At 38.0% G+C, this 22,366-nt stretch overlaps 1 protein-coding gene across 1 annotated transcript in view; it reads right to left on the bottom strand.

Annotated features, from left to right (window-relative positions):
- Positions 1-22,366, bottom strand: part of GAS2 (growth arrest specific 2) — a gene marked incomplete at its 3' end in the record, with an annotated part of 82,896 nt that overhangs the window by 17,753 nt on the left and 42,777 nt on the right. The window contains exon 6 of the mRNA XM_080619491.1: positions 20,975-21,082. Coding sequence (XP_080475617.1) covers positions 20,975-21,082 — 108 coding nt within the window. The remainder of the gene's footprint in view (positions 1-20,974; positions 21,083-22,366) is intronic.

The following is a 22,366-nucleotide window of genomic DNA, read 5'->3' as shown; positions in this document are numbered from 1 at the left end:
CAAATCCGCCATAGTTCAAGTGACTGCAGCATGCATGGGAGTCTTTGAGACAAATTTGGTCAGAGTATAAATAATATTGGAAATTACATACCAAGTATAAATGGAGATGAGCACAAGTGGTTGAAGAATTTTAACTAGCAGGTTAAGCAGACAAAATTTATTCCTGAAACAATGTGGAAGCAGCAGATCCACATCAAGTCACTCTCCCAGCTTCTAAAAAACAGGCATCCAAATGGAAATCAGGTGATCTAATTGCACTAATGAGAGTAGCATGAACACAAATAACATATGATGACATGGCTGCACAGTATTCCACTATTACCAACTTCTCTTGCTCCACCTTTTTCCTTTCTCTTGGGGATCACCTTAGCACAGACTTGTCATCTTGAATCAAATTTTCAATGTATCTGAACCTAAAATGGGTTCACTCTGAAATTAGTGACATAGGGAAATGAAGGATCTGCATTTCAGCTTACAAAATGCATAAATTTTGCATGCTGAAGTTGACCATTTCACACGTAACTCCTTTGTCACCGTATTTTCACCCATTTTTTGGACTTTCTTACCAGCACCCCATATATAGTCTTACACTATTACTCCATAATACTGAACATAACTGGACATAGAAGTTACAGTGATTTCAGTTCTCAGGAAAATTAAGAAATCTTTCTTATATATAACCTATACACAGATGAATCATCTGAGTTTGGATTTTTGTTTTCTTTTAAAATAGTGTAGCCCAAAGTGAAACGCAGCTGAAATCAGTTTCATCTAATTTCATGTGTTACATGAGATGATGTTGATTTTTTAACTGTTTTGACACAGGACAATACATTTTACATGGACACGAAACTGCCAAGATTTACCAGTTTGGTAAATTTGGGTGATAAAAGAGAAAATACTGATGCTTTTGTTCCTCTCAGCTCTAACACTTTGATAGCACATCTGATATTAACTTTGTGCCTAATCCCCACTTTTCCATGGGATAGATCCAGGAAAAATCCTGGTAATACTATCACTTTTGTTCAGCAGAATTCCAAGATTATCTTTGGAATGTGTTCCAGGACAGTTTACTGTACTGTACTTTTATGACACTTGTGACTGGCTGACCAGTTGCCAAGCCCTGAAATCCATTTAAGAGCTGTGAGTGCTACCAACAAAAGCCACTTCCTTGGTGTTGAAGTGAAGATGAAAAACCGATGGAGTCAAGGAGAGAAACACTCAGAATTAAACAGTGCACAGATTTATCATGTGCTGTTTTTCTTTGGTATATTTCATAATTTTAGGACTCTGATAACTCTCCTGACACAGGAATGAATTATTTAAAGTTAGTATTAGTAATTTAGTTTAGTTTTGATAGCTGCCAGCTGTAACCTGACGGCACTTAGACTTAGTCACATGGAAATCCCCTGTTGTATATATTCTAGTATGTTGGATCTCTTTGCACTCATCAGTTTTATATCTTTCCACAAATACCAAAAGAAAGATCTTTTTAGGTTCTGGCAAAGGTCTTGGAATGGGAAAATGTGCTAGTTGCCAAAAAGGCACTGATTACTGTAACAGAGTAGCCTGGAGTTTCTATCCTTTCCTTTTAATATGTAAACTTGTTTCTGATTTAGAACCAGCTCTCCTGGCAAAGGTGTTTTCTCAGTGCTAGTTCATGTGTAGCAAGACTTTGTGTGACTCTGTTGCCTTAAAGTACGCAAAGCAAGTTTCACTTACTTGGAAGCACAAATAAATTTTATACCATGCATAGATAGAGCTAGATAGGGACAGAAACAATACTGCTACTGCTTGTATGTTTTTAACTATAATTTCAATAGCATGAACTACGGAAAACTCCTTTAAAAAGAAGTCTAACAAAAGGAAGAAATACTTTTTAACAACTCAAATATGGGAGGATCAAGCATGCAAGGATAGTTTTATACTTTAGTACTTCATCCTTAGATCTCACTTCCTTCAGAGAAGTGCTTTTTGCTTACTGTCAGCATAAGAGATTTTCCTGATTTTCCTTTGATAATGCTCCAATCAAGAATTTAATGACGCTTACAAGACAACTTGCCATTTATTAAGGCAATCAGGTAATGCTCCAGTAAAGCCTGAAAAAGCTTTGGAATGCTATGGAAGCATTCTTGGCTCAAAATTCCTGGCTAAAATTCCTTTTCAAGTATTCTCTCTCACTCATTGCTGCCACATCTGAACTGTGGGATAGAACACACAATGTTCTACATCTGTATGGTGCACCCTGGTCACATCTTAATCCATGAGAAAGGAAGACTTTTTTTAATTTTATGTCTCCTGTTTCAGGTTTCCACAGAAGACAAGACACAACAGCTCTAGCTGCATGCTCAACTGGACATTCAAGAAACCCCATGAGTCCAAAATTACATCTACTTCATGATCTAAACATAGTCAGAACTGACTAGAAGGAACTGCTGCTGCAGTTTCAAAAAAATCTTAGTTGAATCTACAGGTCTGTTAAATCCCTAAAGCCTTATTATGATCCCTTAGTCCACCTGCACTGAAATAAGTTATTATTAAATATAATCTAAACACAAAGCATGACAGTTCTCAACTTCTTGAAGTTGCATACTAAAGTTGTACAAATGTAACTTATTAAACTTAAACAGTGAAAATGTATGAGTGCATCTTTTCATATGAGGTGCTAAAGGTCAAAGTCTTCATGCTCAGAGTCCTGAAAAGAAATCCATTGCATGACAAGTTACTAAGCCATAGCTCCTTGAAAGCAGATCATGATGGCTTGTACCTTATGAACAAAAATCAGGTCTCACTCCAGGGTACCATTTGACAAATCAGCTTCCTCAGTTGCCACTGGAGAGATTAATTCCTACTGAACTCTTGTGCACTGATCTTTGTCTTCATAGTGTCTCCCACCACATGCTGTTTTAATTGATTCTTTTCAATATAGTGTACATGTTCTGCAAAACATTCTGATCAGATCACAAGGTAGCGTACAGACAAACATATTTCCAATTCAGGGCCAAAACAAAGAAGATTTAATCAACATGCCCTTCTCAGATTTGCAGTATTTAAAGAGCACAGTTCTCCCTTTTAATTCACCCACCCAGATAATACGTATCCCAAAACTGCAAGCAGATTGAATGTCACTGTCCTTGAATAATGTAAAATATTTTAAAAGGCATATTGAAGTGAAAGAGAGAAAATACTAAAAACCAAACTGTGCCACTGCATAGATTGCTCTGCAAGGTGGGGATATGGCAAGGTCAGACAACAGCAAGAGCAGGAGCTACACTCGGATCAGTCTGTGCATTCAAGTGACCAGCTTATGAGCAGAAGCAGGTCAGCTAGCCTGCACTTGCTTGAAGCCACAGGTATTCTGTGGAGCAGTTAGGTCACTAAGCCTGCCCTTAGGACAGATTAAGAGCTATTTCTCAGAATTAAAATATCTAACCTTGAGAGGTTGAGGGAATAACTACAAATCAGTGATAAACATTGGTGGAGGAGTGGTGAATGTCAAGCTGGAAAGTATTTCTAGATTTGAACTGACTTATCTTCTTACCCTGAATTGTACAAACTTCAGAACTGGCCCTACAGACCTTGCTTCCACCAAAGTACAGCACAGAATGGCAACACAGAACCACCCAGCTTATGGGTATTATACCTGGAAGCACAAGAAGTGTGCCCGTGTTAAGTGAAGCTGTAGTCTGATATGCAATTCTAGATCAGCATCTGCTTTGTCCTTTGATCTGAACTGCATTCACTGTTGAGCAAATCAAGCTATCACCTCCACTCTGATGTATTTTGAGTGGACATCCTATAGATTTTACAAGACTATGGTTTCACTGGTCAAAGTGTGGCACGTGTATGTTTTTACACACCCATCTGTAGGTGTGTAACACTCCCCCATACACATCAAACCCGCTGTGGCCAGGTAACACTATGAATAAAGCAGAATAAAAAGCTCCTAAATGCAAACATATGTATTTAGTTGGTAGGTCAGATGGTTCACAAAATATTTTCAAAACTTCTTTTCCACTTCTGTGTAATGACTAAAGCCAAAGAGTCATGTGCTGTAAAAGAAAGCTTCTTCAGACAGGAGAAGCTATTCAGCTAGTTTTAGCTTTCATTCTAAAAAGACTTTATGTTTAAACCAGTTTTTGTTATTATGTTAATATTGAAAGTGGAAACTAATTGTTAGGGTAAGACTTAAGTTCGACTATCCCTGGTCAGGGATAACGCCAAAGCAGTAGCTCTAGACAGAGACAAAGCTACAGAGATTTTCCCCTTAGACTAGTACTACTAATGCTAAGCGCCAGTTCTGAGAAATTCCTTTTTTTTCCTTTCTGCTCACAATCTCTCCTAAGCAGGTATGCTGAGTTTTTAATAGCTAAGAAACATGAATGAATTCCTCTTGTGAAGATGACAGTGTAAAAACGTCATTATTCCTGTTTTCACATCAACATGCTCTTTCATCAACAGTAGCGTCTTATTTTTGAAATGGACTCTTTACAAATATACAGCCAGACTCTTTGCTCCACAGAACCAATTTTTTATAGAGAAATAGATATATTGCCAGACCAGGATCAAACACTTGATCTCCAAGTTTCCTACAGAGGAGCTTTCATACCATAGACACCATATTACACAGTATCAACCTTTGAGCTTGAAGGCATCTCATCTGGCTTAACCCTCAGGCCAGCTTGCTAGACAAAACTGAAGCCACAGTAAAGACAGGAGAGTTCAAAAAGCAGTGTCACAACCCTAATCATTATGGTAAGGACATTTTGCAATGCTTTTCACTAGCTGAAAGAAGGGATCTGGATGCTTAGAACATTTGAGAAAAGGTCTTTCCCCTATTTTTCTAAACATACTCAGGTACTCTTGACCCACTGGAAGCTTACTTTGTCCTTAATAGCTTTTTTTGTACTGCTAGGATTTGCTGAAGCACCAAGAATCAACTTTAACCCCATGGAGATTTTTGGGGGGGGGTTCTGCACTTCTTGCATGGGAAGCAGGGCTAGGTCAAGGCTGAATACTTAAGGTATAACATCTGATTAAAAAAATTCAAACCAAACACATTTCCCCATTCACACAGTTTACTATTACTTGCCCTTAGCTGGAAAACTAGGCCAGTAAGAGAGTAACCCTAAGCAAATTAGCTACATTACACCTGAATCTGTAAGATAATGAAATACACACAGACCAGGCTTCCATCGACTCCTTCAAAATTAGGGCTTGTGCTCCGAGTTGTCTTACGTAAGACTTTCTATGGCATCTTTTGCAAACACCATATTTAATTTAAACCAAAAAAATACTACCACTCTACCAAAGCAGACTAAAGAGAAGGAGGGAGACTTGAGAACAATGTACGCTTTCAGCATGGAAGCGCCATGATATCATTCTTTGGCTTGGTAACGTATATACTTTAAGAGACTGGGGAGGGGAAAAGGGAAGGAAACAGAAACAGGGTTCTTTGTACCCTTATGAAACACCAAATGACTCCTTTTCCCTCTTGCCTCTCCGTAAATCACTGGGAAGTGGCTCAGTAACGTGAACCACAAAATGAGCACAAGCTGCAGAGTCATTTCTGAAAAGCTGGTTTAACTAAACCACCAGCCTGTCATTCTCCCTGATTTATGTGATTCTGATTAGAAGCTTTAACACAGACCTCTGAATGCCGCTGCAGTTCTACACTTAGACACAACAGAATATTGCTATTTAAAATACATGCTTTTTGTAAAGAAAGTTTTTTTGACCAGCCAGAATTATGTTCTTTGTAATAGATAGAATCACAGAACAGTTAGGGTTGGAAAGGACCTTAAGAACATCTAGTTCCAACCCCCCTGCCATGGGCAGGGACACCTCACATTAAACCATGCCAGCCAAGGCTCTGTCCAAACTGGCCTTGAACAATGTCAGGGGTAGAGCATTCACAACTTCCATGGGCAACCCATTCCAGTGCCTCACCACCCTCCCAGTAAAGAATTTCTTCCTTATATCTAACCTGAACTTCCCCTGTTTAAGTTTTAACCCATTACCCCTTGTCCTGTCACTACAGTCCCTGATGAAGAGTCCATCCCCAGCATCCTTGTAGGCCCCCTTCAGATACTGGAAGGCTGCTATGAGGTCTCCACGCAGCCTTCTCTTCTCCAGGCTGAACAGCCCCAACTTTCTCAGCCTATCTTCATACGGGAGGTGCTCCAGCCCCCCACAGATGCCTGTGTTTTACATGCATACAGAGAAGTCATAGTAGTAACTATGCCCTAACATCAACAGGTGTGGGAGTTTGTGGGGTTTTTTAGCTTAGGCTGTAAACTGGCTTGGAGTTTACTTTTAGGTGTTAATTTTACCTCCCACTCACAGATCCCATTGGGTTTTACTACATTTTTTTGTGCATTTGAACAGGAAACAGACTGGAAATATATTGGGTGAAACATCAAAAATGGACTCTGCTCCAATCATGCCAAAGGAGGGAAGCTGACCTTATTTACAAGTGGAAATTATAACCTGTTGGCATTTAATAGGCTGCTTTACCAGCCAGCAACATTTAGGCAGCCCAAAGTCGATGTGTTGCACTTCTGAATTTTTGCTATGCTTTTCCCTCTAAAGCAAAATCAGATTAAGCAATTAAAGACAATCTAATCAATGCTTGGTTAGAAAAACCCACAGACATGAGTCTGGCAATGAGGAATATCTGGTTTTGGCTTCCACAGTGACATTTTTTCCCAGAGCAGAAAAAAAAAAAAAAAAACAACACATGAAGGAGCTAAGTTTGAAAACGTTACACTAACAAAAAGGGGGAAAGAGAGTTGCTTTTGTTCACTTTATCATTAACTTTGCCTAACTAAAACATTCCCAATGCATATTACCTTCCCTACTTCCTTGATATAAATCTCAGGCAGCTAGCAGAGTATGGGACCAGGAATAGTGATAATCCTGATGGATTTATGCTGGATTTTACTTTTTCCCCCCATATAAGAATTTTCTGTACCGTCACTTTTTCCATGCTTTCGATACTAAGTTTTACTGATCTATGTTGAAGTTGTAAAACTTAAATATGTTATTCCTTTCTTCTCATTTCAGTTTACGTGCCTGCTGGTCCTTACATAACAACACTTTGGGATCTCAGCAATGTCCACCTTAATGTGTTGGAAAGTGCTCACTAACCTGAACAACAAGGAAATAGCATTAAAGACTGTTGTGGACTCTGGTCAGCTTATTCTTCACCTGACTTTTGAGTATTCAGGGAACAAGGTGATTCCTTGTATGGTTGCACAAGCAACTGAAAAGAGTCAGCTTCATCCAACTGCTACTCTTCATGACTGTTTCCCTCATTCCTAGGATTTAAAACAAGAGCTGTCCAAGGCCAGGCTGAATGAGGCTTTGAGCAACCTGGTGTAGTAGAAGGTATCCCTGCCCATAGCAGGGGGTTGGAACTGGATGAGCTTTAGGGTCTCTTCCAGCCCAAACCAGTCTGTGATTCCATGATGTAAATGCATGGAGAACAGGATCCAAACCAAAGCCAGGAAACAGAATATCAAATATTCAGTAATTCTGGAGATGGTTTAAAAGGGTAATACAGTTGGAAGCATTATGAATTAGATTCTGAGCACGTCAGTCAAGTTCCACAGAAATACTGGCTGCTTTTCTTTATTGTTTAAAAGAAATAAAATAGTCTTGCCCAATATACTGAAGGCAGTAAAAGAAATGAAACAACACAGATCATTGTTCTGACGATCAGGTAATAAAAATAAAAAGCGGCAGCAAGATAAACTTAGGAAACAAATTATGTTAAAAATTTTAAAATCCTATCATATAGTTGAAAGAATTCAGTTCACTTTTCAAAACAACATTCAAATATTATGGTTAACTACAGTGCTTGAAACTGAGTTATATTAGTTTAACTGGTTGCATAACAGGCTAGCTAGTGACAAAATGTTTCCCAGGTCCAATACTGAAAGAGAAACCTGAGCTGTAAAAAGAGTAACTACTACATTTTAAACATTTTTTTGGAATGTGTTTTCTTGAAGAAACAAGGAGGTATTTCGGAACCTGAAACGATAAACTTTAACCAAACCAGTTGAGCTCAAATGTGTTCATGGAAAGCAATGTGTCAAAACAAAATGGTATCAAAGAGTTAAAAAATACCTGTGTCAGTTTTAAAAACAAGAGAAATAAATAAGAGACACTCTCATTTTTGTGAGTTAGCTGCATCATCTAAGTGATTTGTCAATATTCTCCATTTAAAATAATGCTAGTAGAAGGGGACCAGGAACTCTGTCAGATGCTAAGCCAAAAGCTCCTAGCCATGTCTTTGGGCCTCCCTGCCACACCAGAACAATAAGCACAGGGTTATTTAAACCCGTGTTGCTCTAATGGAAGCATTCCAGATTGTGCCTGGGAGCAAGGCTGAAATTCAGATGTGTAGAGATCAAGTATTATACTTCCATCTCATTCAAAAGAAACATTAAAAATTCAGGGAAAGGAAAGTTTTCAGACTGGGGGCTGCTGGGGCAGAACGCAGATGAAGTAGAAACCAGTTCCTTCACATGAAGCATAGGTAGTCTAAAGTATAAAACTCTGAGGCTGGAGAACAAAACTACTTCCTTTATATTTAGAAAGTCTTTGAGATTTCTAAATCTTCCTTTAAGTGAGACAGGAATTTATTATGGCTGTGTAGTTCCTGAATAAACAATGTCTCCTTATGAATAAATAATTACTCTTGAATACAATAATGTTCATGTGAAGTTAAGATGGTCACATATTTAAGATGATATGAGAAAAGCCAGACTGTTAAGGGCCTTAGTTAGTAAATCAAGCCACTCTTTTTCCCTAGACTGTATTGTAAGAGTTTAAAAGAAGATCTTAATGCAAACTGACAAATTACTTGATGTTATTTCAGCTCTATTTAAAAAAAGCAATCACAACCTAATAATTAACAGTTAATGGCATGTTTAGGGCACTGTTTCTGGCTCTCTTTTGACCTTTTAAAAATGCACTTATGGTTGCATCTAGTTGGGTAGACAAAAGGCATAAGGCTGAGTGCAAAACCTAAAATTACCTAATTGGGTCCAATTTCAGCACGTAAACAGTGTTTATAACAACTAAAGCATTTTGGCATCTGGTGACATGACTGAAATACTGACTTGATAAAACCGTACAATTTTTATCATCTGGTACGGAGGGTTTGGGGATTTTTTTTTTTTTTTTTTTTTTTTCTGAGTTTCTTTTTAAACCTTAAGTTGAATCCATTTCTGGCAAGTTGAAGACAAGGCATAATAGCACACCACAAAGAAGCCAAGACACCTAAATCAGCTGATGCTGATTAATGACTCTAAGAACAATCCACACTGGTCTTCAGTTTAATAGTCACTATTTTTTGGAAAATACCCTTCACATAACTAGTTAAGTCTGGGATCACTAGAATTTATTCATCTTTGCCAAACAAAGTGTTTGCTGTATTTAATACTTCTGTACAGCAGCAGATTCTTCTTGTTTAGATCTGAGTTTCAGAAAATAATGGCAAAAAAAAAAAAAAAAAAGGCAGAAGAGATGTTCCTAAACTTCCATTAAAACATGTACATTATTTTAAAAGTTAAATCAGTTTTTACATGTATGAGGTCTCCATGAAATCTGCATAAGAAGCAGATGTTAAAAAAAAAAAAAAAAAGTCTTAAAAGAGCTTTATAAATTTGTTCATTCACCATTTTTAAAATCAACATATATGGGAGAATTCGGTTTTGTATACAGCTTTCCCTCAGGAAATGGTTCATTACCACAAGACAACCACAAGAAATCACTTCAGGACTTATGCAAAGAAAACAACGTTGCTTTTACAGTAAGAAGGATGTGAACCTGCTCGAGTGACTCCAGAGGAGGCCACGGAGATGCTGCGAGGGCTGGAGCAGGTCTGCTCTGGAACCAAGGCTGAGAGAGCTGGACTTGTTCAGCCTGGAGAAGAGAAGGCTCCAGGGACACCTTAGAGCAGCTTCCAGTGCCAGAAGGGGCTCCAAAAAGCCTGAAGAGGGGCTTTGGGCAAGGGCTTGTAGGGACAGGACAAGGGGGAACGGCTTTAACCTGACGGAAGGGAGACTGAGATGGGATCTCAGGCAGAAATCCTCGCCTGTGAGGGCGGTGAGGCCCTGGCACAGGTTGCTCAGAGAAGCTGTGGCTGCCCCATCCCTGGCAGTGTTCAAGGCCAGGTTGGACAGGGCTTGGAGAAACCTTGTCTTAGTGGAAGGTGCCCCTGCCCGTGGCAGGGGGTTGGAACTCAATGAGCTTTAAGATCCCTTCCAACCTAAACCTTTCTGTGATTATACGGAAAAAATAAAATGGCATTGAGTATGTATTTTAAGACAACGTCATATCCAGTTTTCTCTCTAAATTTCACATTTGGAGAAGCTAGAAGTTTTATCCCTTGGCTTTTGTGGACTACCACGGACTTCAGTGTTTTTCTACCAACTTACATCTGTCTCTAAGTCGGCACTTACTCTATAGCATTCATGTGATGAATGCTACAGTTCTTATCTTTTTTATCAAGGCAAAAAGGTGGTAGTTATAACCTTTCTAATGTTCCATTGCTAAAGGAAGAAAACTACACAGAAAACATCTGTGAAAATTCATTATTTGATGTACAAAGCATATAAGCAGGCTTGGCCTTAAAAAGTGCTACTTCTAATGCTAAGAAATTAAATAAAACCATAGAAAATAAAGTCAAGCTCACACGTTGACCTTGGTTGAACATTGACAATTTTCTGTTGCTGGATGAACCAGGAAAGTAGATTTTGGTCCCAGAGGAACTGAGGGAGTCATTTGCTGCAGCTATTTCCATTTGTGACATAAGGGGTCACACATAGCAGAGACAGTAACTGATACACTCTAGTCTAGAGTTTGACTAATGAGGAACTAGCAAAACCTGTATTTTAGCCTTTTCATGTATTTTGATCATAAACTAAGTTTCATACATGTTTGGCACAAACAGCTTGAACAGGCAAGTTGCCACTATATGAGAACAAAATACTCAATCAAATCTGAGTGCACATAACCTTAAAACCTCTTTCCCTCTTTCCTCAATTTTCTCTTACTGTACACAAGAACATTAACCAACCAAATGGAATGATAAATTAGAATTAGCAAATTAGGTTTAAAATATAAAGTAAAAATAACTATTAATACTGTGCTCAATTATTAACAGCAAATTACACTTCAAAGGGAAATTTCATTACATTGTAGTTATATGTCACAGTGTAAGCCCAGCTGGTAATTCAGAACCACACAGCTGCTCACTGCAGCTAAGAATTTAGATTCTTAGATTTAAAAATCTGCACTTAAAAAGCATTGCTCAATATCCTAAAAATATTATTTCTATGCTATTGCATATATAAGATAAACACACTGAATATATCATGACTGTTTCTTAATCTTTGGCTCCTAGACAGATAAATCAATAATTCAACTGCTATGGATAAACATCTCATTGCTTTAATCATTCTCTACCATGAGAATTCATTCTTGATAAATACTCTTTTGGTTTTTGAAAGAGAAATAAATTCCTGTTGACTCACATAGATACATGTGAATTTTCTTTTCAAGTTGGAACAGAGTGTCTCAAACTAGAACCTTAAGAAATAAATGTAATCCCCTCCCATAATTCAGAACAAAGAATCTCTCAAACTGACAGTTTATTTTTTTGTATTTTTAATCTAAGAGATAAATAATCTAAAATGCCATGTAATTCTGTAAATTGGTTAACAACCCATTTAACATAATAGAAATAGAGAGGAACTGCTTGTTCCTGTACACTGATACAACCTTGTAGGTATCAATCCTACAATCAATCAATCCTACAATCAATCCTAGGCGAGATGAATGCAGACTTCTGATTCTATATAACAATATTCATAAACAGAATAAAAAACCCCCACCAAAATAAAAGCTTACCTCCCCTTGACTCTTACTTAGTAAGAGTTGGCACCTCAACTTCTGCTTGGGAAAAACATCCTAATGGAGGAGACTGATGGATAAATTCATTGGAATGCAAATCATGAATATTCATAAAAATAAAATATCCTATATTTCAACATGAGAAAGAAGATTTGGAAATGGAGTATTTACTACTTTTTTACTGGTTAGAACTAGAAGGTAACACAAAGGACAAACTCATCAATAAACATGAGAAAATCCTGCTGCCTTTACTTATGATAAAAAGTACTTTACAGGCATCTTGCATGTTGCCACAGAAGTGTGATGGAGCTTCAGAATAAAATACAGCAGATATATAGTTTTTAGTGAACAACACAAATGCAAACCAAGTATAACTTGATGTAACAGGAGGAAAATCCATTATTTCACATTGATAAGAAAATGACAAAGAAATAAAACACTTTTAAAATGCACTTTCACATTTTCTTGTTATTTCAGGAATGGAAAAGCCAAACCACACTGTATTATATATTTAAAAGGCCTACATACCACTTTTGTTACATCACAGCCAGTTCAGTTCTATGTAGAACCATCATTCCTGAGTCAATGTATAAAGCCCAGTTGGAAATTCCCATGTAAGCTGCAAGTTCTTTAAGAATATTACCCTAAAACTAAAGAACCATGCAAAATATCATCAACGTACATTTATGGCTGAATCCTAAACATTCAATGAGCACCTCTGATGAACAAGCGCAAAAACTTTGGTTTACTGATGCCATCACATAAGCCTCATTTATTGTCGCTTCACTAGAGAGTAGCATGAATTACATTTATAGTGTAAAAGTATACCGTGCAAAAAGTATATCACAACAAAGAACCAGGCTTTTTTAAAATAGAATTGTATACTATTTATCTAAAGCTACAGTAAAGAATAACTAATTCACCCTGTAAAATATGCAACATTGTCCTAAGACACATGAGCTTATCTTGACTGTATTAAATATTATTCACATCGCTGTCATACAAGACCTTTTTACCTCAGCAAGGAAGAAGTTTAAACAAGGAAGCGTAAAACTCAGTGCTATCCTTTTTCAAGAGCAACTCCACAAATAGCTGCATCTCCAGTTCTAATGCATCAGGTTTACTAGCTCCAAACTGCAAACATGAACTTTTGCCTCATCATTACAGTAAAACATTCTTATGTCTAGGAAATGTTCTATGGATTCTTACAAAATGATTAATCTATTAAACAGAACCACAACACAAAAAATAACCAAACAAAAAGGACTTTCCCCTATTAATGTTTTCAGTAAGGGGACCCAATCTGTGGTTCTTGACAATAAACTATAAAAGCGTTTTCATTTGCCAAATCTAATCTGTAGACTAATGGTGGAGGGGATTAGCAGTCTCTCTGTGCTCTTAGATATGCAGGTGCTGATACAGTACCTTTCATATAAAACTAGTCAGTGGAGCAGGGAAAAAATAAAAGAGGGGGAGATGTGGAGGAAAAAATGGGGAAAAAAAAGGCTGAAATAATGAGATCTATAATACATAAGGTATTTATCTAGCTTTGTTTCTCATCTTTATTTACCTCTGAAGTATTGAGAAATGTTTTGCATAATGAGTTAACGCACAGTAAACCACTCATACTGGCACGCAAGGTGATTTTACATGCTGGCACATTATTGCCAGAAAGGAAATGCTGGTACCCAGAGAGGTCTCACTTTGCCACCTTCAGCTCTTGCAGATACTGGCTGCATTAAGAGCACACCAAAGGCTTCTTACCCCTGAAGCACATTGCTAAGGAACTCAGCTGAATTTTGAGGTGGTGCTTTTAAAGATATTACACATGCAGTTTCAGAATACCTTACCCTGACCTCCTGTTCTGAGCCACCTCCTAAGGGAGATTTCTCTTTCCATTAAATACAGTTGTTATAACTTTAACTCTAGGAGCCTAAATTATAAATACCTTGGCAGGAAAGCACTGCAGATGTATTAGTCATTTCAAGAACTAAAACATGACACTCCTTGAAGATGCATTACATCTTAGAAAAGCACAATGCAATCTGCTAATGATTTTTCAAACATCCAAGAAGATTTCTCAATGTGCAATATTGCATAGAGGCAGAGACTGAGAATTAAAGACATTTAATTGTCCACAGAAGGAGGTTGCTGAGGTGAACAGGTTGAAGCTAGTGAGGAAGAACTGCTTATCTATTGCACAGCCTGTCAGTTCCACTGAAACAGAGTATTGCATTGGAGATACGTTCTGTCAAAACATTTTCAACCAAGACTAACAAGACTAACAAGAACACCATTTGGATGAAAGTAAAAAGGATTAACTCCAACACTTTTCCATTAAATTAGCAGCTAAGAATTTGATGAACACACAGCTGGTTTGTCAATAACTTTATAATGAATCCTTTCAAAGCATTTTGGCTTCCGAACTTCCAAACACATCAGACACTAAACTAACATGAAGGGCCACACAAAAGAAGCATGTCAAGGAAGAAATATAAGAAATTATATCAAGGGGGGGGGAAATATAATGAATTTCATGTACTTTAGAGGATTGGCTATCCCTCAGTGAAGGTCTGTCAATCACTTAACTAGAAATGTCAAGTCCTCATGGAATCAGGTAGTGCAACTGTAGCTGCTCTTGTGTCCAGTGCAAACACATCATCAAGGACAAAATAAACAGAAAGATGTCCACAGGCTTATCTGTCTGGATAAGAAAGGCTCAAGGCAGGAAGGGGGAAAAATAAAGGAATAAAAAATAAATAAAAACCAAAAACAAACAAACAAACAAACAATAAATAAATAAATAAACCACAAAAAACCACACACAAAAAAACCCAACAATGAATAAAGGGGAAACAGGAGAGAAATTGTAACCATGAGAACAAAAGAGCTGTAACTTCAGTTGGGGAAGGCAAGGGTTTGCCCAATGTCACTCAACAGATTAATGGCAGAGGCAAGAAGACAACAGTTTTCTGTCCTATAGGCAAGACTGCTCCAGTCACCCCACTGACATGTTCAGTATCACTGTTTGCCAAGAGCTTTTCTTAGGGACTGAGTTTAATGGCCCTTTAAGGATGTTTGAGGTTTTTTAAACAAAAACTAAAACCTGAGAATGTTGAGAAGAATCCCACCTTCACTAGCACAAGACAGACTGAAATGTGCCAACTACTCTGTAAGCGCAAAGCAGCTGGAAAGGAGCTGGCATGTAGTAAAAATGTGTCCAGCCATCCACTGCTAGGTCTCCAACACACCTTACACCTAGGAGATAAATCAGGGCTGGACTTTAGATGTGTCTTTCCCTGGGTCTTTTGCAGTCTACAGTTAAGAATTAGTATGTTTGTCTAAAAAGCATGAGGAGACAGATTAAAAGCCAAAGAAGAGGCCAATGACTGTCCCTGTCCTAAGGCCCAAGATGTATTTTCAGGATTCATTTACAAGACGATTCCCAGAAATCCCGCTACATCTCCTTTGAAGTTAAGTCAATTAAAACTCCTTATGGTTTTGATATTTTAAACATACCTGAAAGTTATCTGACATGGGTAAACCTCTAAGGAAGGGATTTCTGTGCTAAAAGGGTAAATTTTTATAGACTAGATGTGAAGGGGCCTGGGAAAAGCAGAACAACTGTTAAAATCCTTGGAATAGGGAAGACAAAAACCAGGTAAATGATGCTGAAGCAAAACCAAAAGGCAGGAGCACACTTAGCAAAAGCCATGCGACATATGAATCTTGAAAACTGTAGAATCTATCTGCCTTCCATTTTCCTTTATTTCCAGTTCATAGATGGTGTATCATCCCTATCTGGATGTTTTGGTATAAAACGTGCTTCCATATTTATATACAAGCACATTTTTGCACCAGGAAGAGGCAATAACATGCATCAGCCTCTCTGCAGAATGATTTTATATAAGTACACATATAGATTACACACACATTTTGATAGCAAATCCCAAAATAAAGGTTCTACATAGGTGGTGTAGGAAGCAAATAATGCCTTTCATTTCCTGGGATTTAAGAATGCAAGTATTTAAAAACCATTTTATTATTACTGCAGCAAACTAATACTAAGTGATACTAATGATTAAAACTACAAAGTCAAAAAGTACAGCAACAAACACATGCTTGTCATCTGATCTGCAAGGCATAGAATACCTAAAAGTTACAGGAAAAATTATAGGCTTCAAAGCCAGGACCCATTATATTATCTAATCTGAATCTACTTGCACAAAAAATTATTTTCCATTGTGCAGAACCCAATGATTTCAATGTTGTTATGGGTTTGGACCAATAGGACACATCTTTCTGACAGAAACCTGCTAGCTTGTGGAAAGTGTACATCTTTATGTATTTACAATGTAATAAAGACAAGATAGCTTGATAAGTGTATTTTCACTGAAATTATTAAAAAAATTACCTTCCTTTAATGCCTGACTGACATTTCTTACAATGAAAATCTCTATTAATCTAAACAACTCCTTTACTGCCTTCTGCAAGAAACACTTGAATCTCTGGGACTCTTAACAAGGTGGTTGGTGACAGCCAGCATGGCTTCATTAAGGGGAAATCCTGCCTGACCAATTTGGTGGCCTTCTAGGATGGGGCTATGGAACTGATGGACAGGGGCAGAGCAGTTGACGTCATCTACCTGGACTTGTGCAAAGCGTTTGACACTGTCCCACACCACATCCTTGTCTCTGAATTGGAGAGACATCAATTTAATGGGTGGACCACTCGGTGGATAAAGAACTGGCTGGATGGCCGCATGCAAAGAGTTGTGGTCAATGGCTCAATGTCCGGCTGGAGACTGGTAACAAGTGGTGTCCCTCAGGGATCGGTGTTGGGACCGGTCTTGTTCAACATCTTTGTCGGTGACATGGACAGTGGGATTGAGTGCGCCCTCAGCAAGTTTGCCGATGACACCAAGCTGTGTGGTTCGGTTGATACGCTGGAGGGAAGGGATGCCATCCAGAGGGACCTCAACACGCTTGTGAGGTGGGCTGATGCCAACCTGATGAAGTTTAACCATGCCAAGTGCAAGGTCCTACACCTGGGTCGGAGCAATCCCAGGCACAGCTACAGGTTGAGCAGAGAAGAGATTCAGAGCAGCCCTGTGGAGAAGGACTTGGGGGTGTTGGTCGATGAGAAAATGAACATGAGCCGGCTTCAGTGTGCGCTCACAGCCCAGAAAGCCAACCGTATCCTGGGCTGCATCAAAAGGAGCGTGACCAGCAGGTCAAAGGAGGTGATCCTGCCCCTCTACTCTGCTCTCGTGAGACCTCACTTGGAGTATTGTGTGCAGTTCTGGTGTCCTCAACATAAAAAGGACATGGAACTGTTGGAACAAGTCCAGAGGAGGGCCACGAGGATGATCAGGGACTGGAGCACCTCCTATATGAAGATAGGCTGAGAAAGTTGGGGCTGTTCAGCCTGGAGAAGAGAAGGCTGCGTGGAGACCTCATAGCAGCCTTCCAGTATCTGAAGGGGACCTAAAAGAATGCCGGGGATGGACTCTTCATCAGGGACTGTAGTGACAGGACAAGGGGTAAGGGGTTAAAACTTAAACAGGGGAAGTTTAGATTGGATCTAAGGAAGAAATTCTTTACTGAGAGGCTGGTGAGGCACTGGAATGGGTTGCCCAGGGAGGTTGTGAATGCTCCATCCTTGGTGGTGTTCAAGGCCAGGTTGGATGAGGCCTTGGGTGACATGGTTTAGTGTGGGGTGCCCCTGCCCATGGCAGGGGGGTTGGAACTAGATGATCTTAAGGTCCTTTCCAACCCTAACTATTCTATGATTCTATTATGAAACATGCATTTGTGCAGTGTAAGTTTTCATGACTTATTATTCTTTATTCATTAAAATACCCTTATTAATTCAGTTCTATTTTGAAAGACTGAGGCTTATGTTCCCTAAATCGCTTCATGGCATAACGGCATGATCTAAGGGGTAACAGGCAAATAATTGACTTATTCTAACCCAAGGTTTCAGTTTAAATAAGCTAGTCATTTCGTTTACTGAAGTTATTAACGTAATCCACCATTGTAAAACACATCTTCTATAATTTTTGCATAAGCAGAATTTAGACTCTCTCATTCCTATATGTCAGGAAAGAAAAAGTATTCACAAGCAGATAAAATTTTTACTGAAAATAAAATTTCAGCATCTAACCCACCGCAACACTATGGGAAGCATGTTCAGTTTTGGTATTATGGAACTACTCCCTGTGTAAAAATCTACTTTTGTGACACACATTTTTTACCAGCAGACTTTATTTTCTTAATGTTTTCATGGCTCTTCATTATTTCCATTACTTCATGGATTGCCATGGTTTATTTTTATCTCAAATGTAAACCTTACCCATTTTCATGTTCTTTAAAAAACATAATTCTTTATTCAAGTAATTTTAATGGGACCATTACCTTTAAGCAGGCACTACAAAAGAAATTTTGAAGGACTGTCCCTCCATATTTTGCTGTGCATTCCAAACTTTTCTTTCCCTTAAAATTACTTTACATTGATATATGTAAATTTCTGTGGGTTTTTTTTTTTTTTTTAAATGAAGTTATGGTCTGACAGGTTTTGTTTTTCTTTGCTGTTCCTTATTCACTTGTTTCATATACAGATATAAATTAACAAAAGGAGGGACTCTGACGCTTTCTTTTTACTGGGTATTTTTAATAAATAAATTTATTATGGCCACTATTATTATTTCTGAAAATATCATAACCAGAAATTAACTCCACTTTAAACTTAGGTCTTGGAATGCTTCATCATATGGTATACTTGTAGCATCAATGAAACCATACAGATTTTCACTCTGATATAGGTTACTGGAGCAAGCTCATAGAGATAGTAATAGGTAAACTAAGCCAACTTAAAACAAAGAAACTTTTGATCCCAATTCAACTGGAGCATGTTGTGTTATTAACAAATGGTATATTTCAAATCCAGGTTGGACGGGGCCTGAAGCAACCTGGTCTAGTGGAAGGTGTCTGTGCCCATGGCAGGGGGTTGGAACTGGATGGGCTTTAAGGTCCCTTCCAACACAAACCAGCCTGGGATTCTATGATTTCTAGTTGTTTCACACTGTATAAACAACATGCAATGTAGCAGGAATTAACTCGGTGGCATCAAATGAGGTGCCAAACGTCAACAAAATCAAAAGCCAGCTACACACCTCAAATGTATTTTCTTACAAGTGTCCAAGGGATTCCAAAGAAAGGCTAATAAATCTACTTATGTACACAGTAAAACCACATAGAATGAAGAGTAAAAACTTACTGTGATCCAGTGAAGAGTTCCAAAATGAGGTTGAAACCAAGCAAAAGCAAAAGACAACTGACTTTTAAAACCTTGGACTATGGACTTGCTCCCACTAAAATTGATGGTAATTTTCCACTGATAGCAATTTAGTAGGAATGATCTCTAATACTGCAGTTTAATGTCTAATCTATATTACTGGCATTTTTTGGCACAATTCAACTTGGAATGCAGTAGCGTGATATGAAAAGGGTGTTACGTTTGCAAACTTGGAATGAAATCTGACTTGGACGACACTGCACAATAAAGAAACCAGAAAAAGGGAATCTGACACTCACCATTCTGGCAGAAAAAACCTTGAGTTTCTTAAAACTAGAAGATTAAAAATACTTTCATATTGTTATTTAAAATTACAATCAAATTGAAAAAATTTAGGTGTTGAACTATGCCAGATTACCAGGATCTTAGGTTCATGATCATTACCTTCTTCAAAGTCATTTGAAGCTTGTACATAAAAACACTGCAGAACTTAAAAAAAAAAAAAAAAAGTCTCACTGCTATGAAAGTAAAAAGCTATTACTCCTTCATACTAGCATGGTAAATCACAAACTCTCTGTAACAAATCCTGTATTTCTTCTGTCTGAGCTATTACCAAATTAATTGGGAGTTCTCAATCCCCATTCAGCACAATAGTTAAACACCTTCTCAACTTGATACACATGATAAAGATACCTAAATCCTTATCTAAATTTGACTTCATTGTAAGTTAAGCATAAGTTTATTACAGAAGCAGCACTCTGGTGTTTTCCTGAACTAGGAATTTGATTTCTATCAATGGAAAATATTCCCTCTGACTTCTTTTGTTCTCACAAGTGCTACATCCTCAGTTTTATCAGGTCACAATTCTGTGCCTTTAGCAAAATAGGGGCAACGTTCTTTGAGAGCAAGTGCTATTGTTTTTTCAAGTCATTACTCAAGGATAGTACATGTGGAGAGGAAAACGGAAAGAAGCATAGCATGAACCAGAGTCTTAACATACTATTACAGAATAATATGATTAGCATATTTTCATTATTATTACCATAAGCGTACATAGAGAAAATAAAGAGGTTTGAAGTTGTTTGGATAATATATTTGTGCTAAATTCAGCCAGATACTAATGCTAGCAAATATTTATATTAACCATTAACTTTGTTTTATGGGAGTTTATATACTACATCTGAAAGCTGAAATACAACCCTGGGTTTGGAGATGCCTGTTAATCAAAGGGTTTGGAAATGCCTGTTAATCAAATGAAGTACTACAGCTATTAATGTTTTCTCACCCTACTTTAGTAATATGTCTTCATCATGACTTGGTAATTCAATGATCATGAAGTCTTTGATCTGTTTCCTGACCTGTCAAATAGTATCAGTCAAAACCAAGTGGGAGAAAGGCTGTTTTAAGGCAGTGGATGTTCTTTCAAGGCAAACTGAGAGGAAGTCATCATCTTCATTTGTGAAGACTTTTGGTTGCCATCAATCAAAGACAGAGCAAATTCAATGATCTCAAGTTAGAAGGATCTATTACATGTTAACAATTCCTTGGAGCAGTTAACCCACTATAGTGTATTTAATCCATGACAGCATCATAAAAATGAGTCAGTCTTCGTTAATATGAAAATATTTTCTCCTGTCGATCAACACCATCATTTGCCAAGTGGAAGGTAGCACACACTAGCAATTCACTACAAAAGAAAAAAAAACAACAAAACACCAAAAACCCAAAACCAACCAACCAAAAAAACCTTTACCCTAATAAAGAGGATCTTCTCTCCAACTCTGTATCTTCCTTGTGAAAGACGCTCCACACAGAACTTCGTAGGGCATTTACAAGGTGGATCTTCAGAAATGTGTTTAACCTAAAACACACAGACGTTACTAATAGAAACTGTTTAAAGTAGCATGTGTAGCAAAACATTCAACATGACATCACTATGTCTGCATTAATGACATTTTCTTAGTTTTTCTTAATTTTCTTAATATTTGTGTAATCCCAGACTACGGTGCTTCCAGTATCAAAAATGTTTTTCCACATGTGATGAGGTAAAACAGAGACAAGTGTTATACAGTTCAACATAAAATTTGCACCGTTTAAGTCCAGTTTGCTAATTTGAGGTCAGCATCAAAGTTTTGTAGATTAGTTCTCATTATTTAATGGTTGAGTGGCTCAGCTGTCTAAGTGCCAATATAGCTGACAGGCAAAATGAAAATTTCATAACAATGTTTCCCCTTATTCATTGCTAACTACCCTTTGATGACCCCCACCTTAGGACACTAGTGCTATCAAGAGTAACTTAAAGGCGCCTCAAGACTACTCTACTCCATCATTGCCAACATACGTACGGAGCCCCAACAACATGGGCTGCCTTTTCAGCTTGACCAAAGGCACTGATGTTTAGTAAAAGCATATTTTGTACTCTTCAGTGATCCTGAAAGTAGCAGAGGCATGAATGCCAAAGAACAGATCTGGCTGAGAAAATCTAATTTAACATTAAATTGTAGAACTGCATAGGAGCAGTAATAACAACTGCAGCATTTTCATATACTGCAGTTCTCCTGGATGAACGCCGACCTGGCACAGGTCTCCCAGAGAAGCTGTAGCTGCCCCATTCCTTACAACATTTCTTACAACATTTATCACCCCTGGAAACACTCTTAAAAATTGAAGCTGAAAATGGATAGTGTGAACTACGCCTTGATAGCTGGGTTGACCAGGGGTCATCTAAGCAAGCAAAAACCCAGAGTAACCAGATCTAAGAGGTTCCAGGTTGTTTTGAACTGTGTAAGCAAAATAGAGCCATCTTGGGCCTGTGGAGAATAAAAGCAAACAGATTTATACTGGTGTAAAACAGAGCATAATGAGATCTTTGCTGCTGATTCTGCTATTGAGGCTTCCAATACCTTATTATCCCAAAGAACACAGAAGTATTACTGAGTGGAATTTGGAAATCAAATAAGGAAGCAGAGGGCAGAACTATATCCTATTTTATTTTGTGTCTGGACTACATGAGCACTGCAGCTATTTTATGGTGTGAATGTCTGGGGCAGAGCAGGTCTGGAATCTAGCTGGATGAATTCCATTCTGTTTCTATCCCTACTGCTTTCTAAATTAAATGAGGTGGTTGGAGACAACCTTCATATTC

This window comes from Psittacula echo (genome assembly GCF_963264785.1).
Source record: "Psittacula echo genome assembly, chromosome: 5".
NCBI classification, from domain to species: domain Eukaryota; kingdom Metazoa; phylum Chordata; class Aves; order Psittaciformes; family Psittacidae; genus Psittacula; species Psittacula echo.
This window is presented reverse-complemented; position numbering and strand designations above follow the sequence as displayed.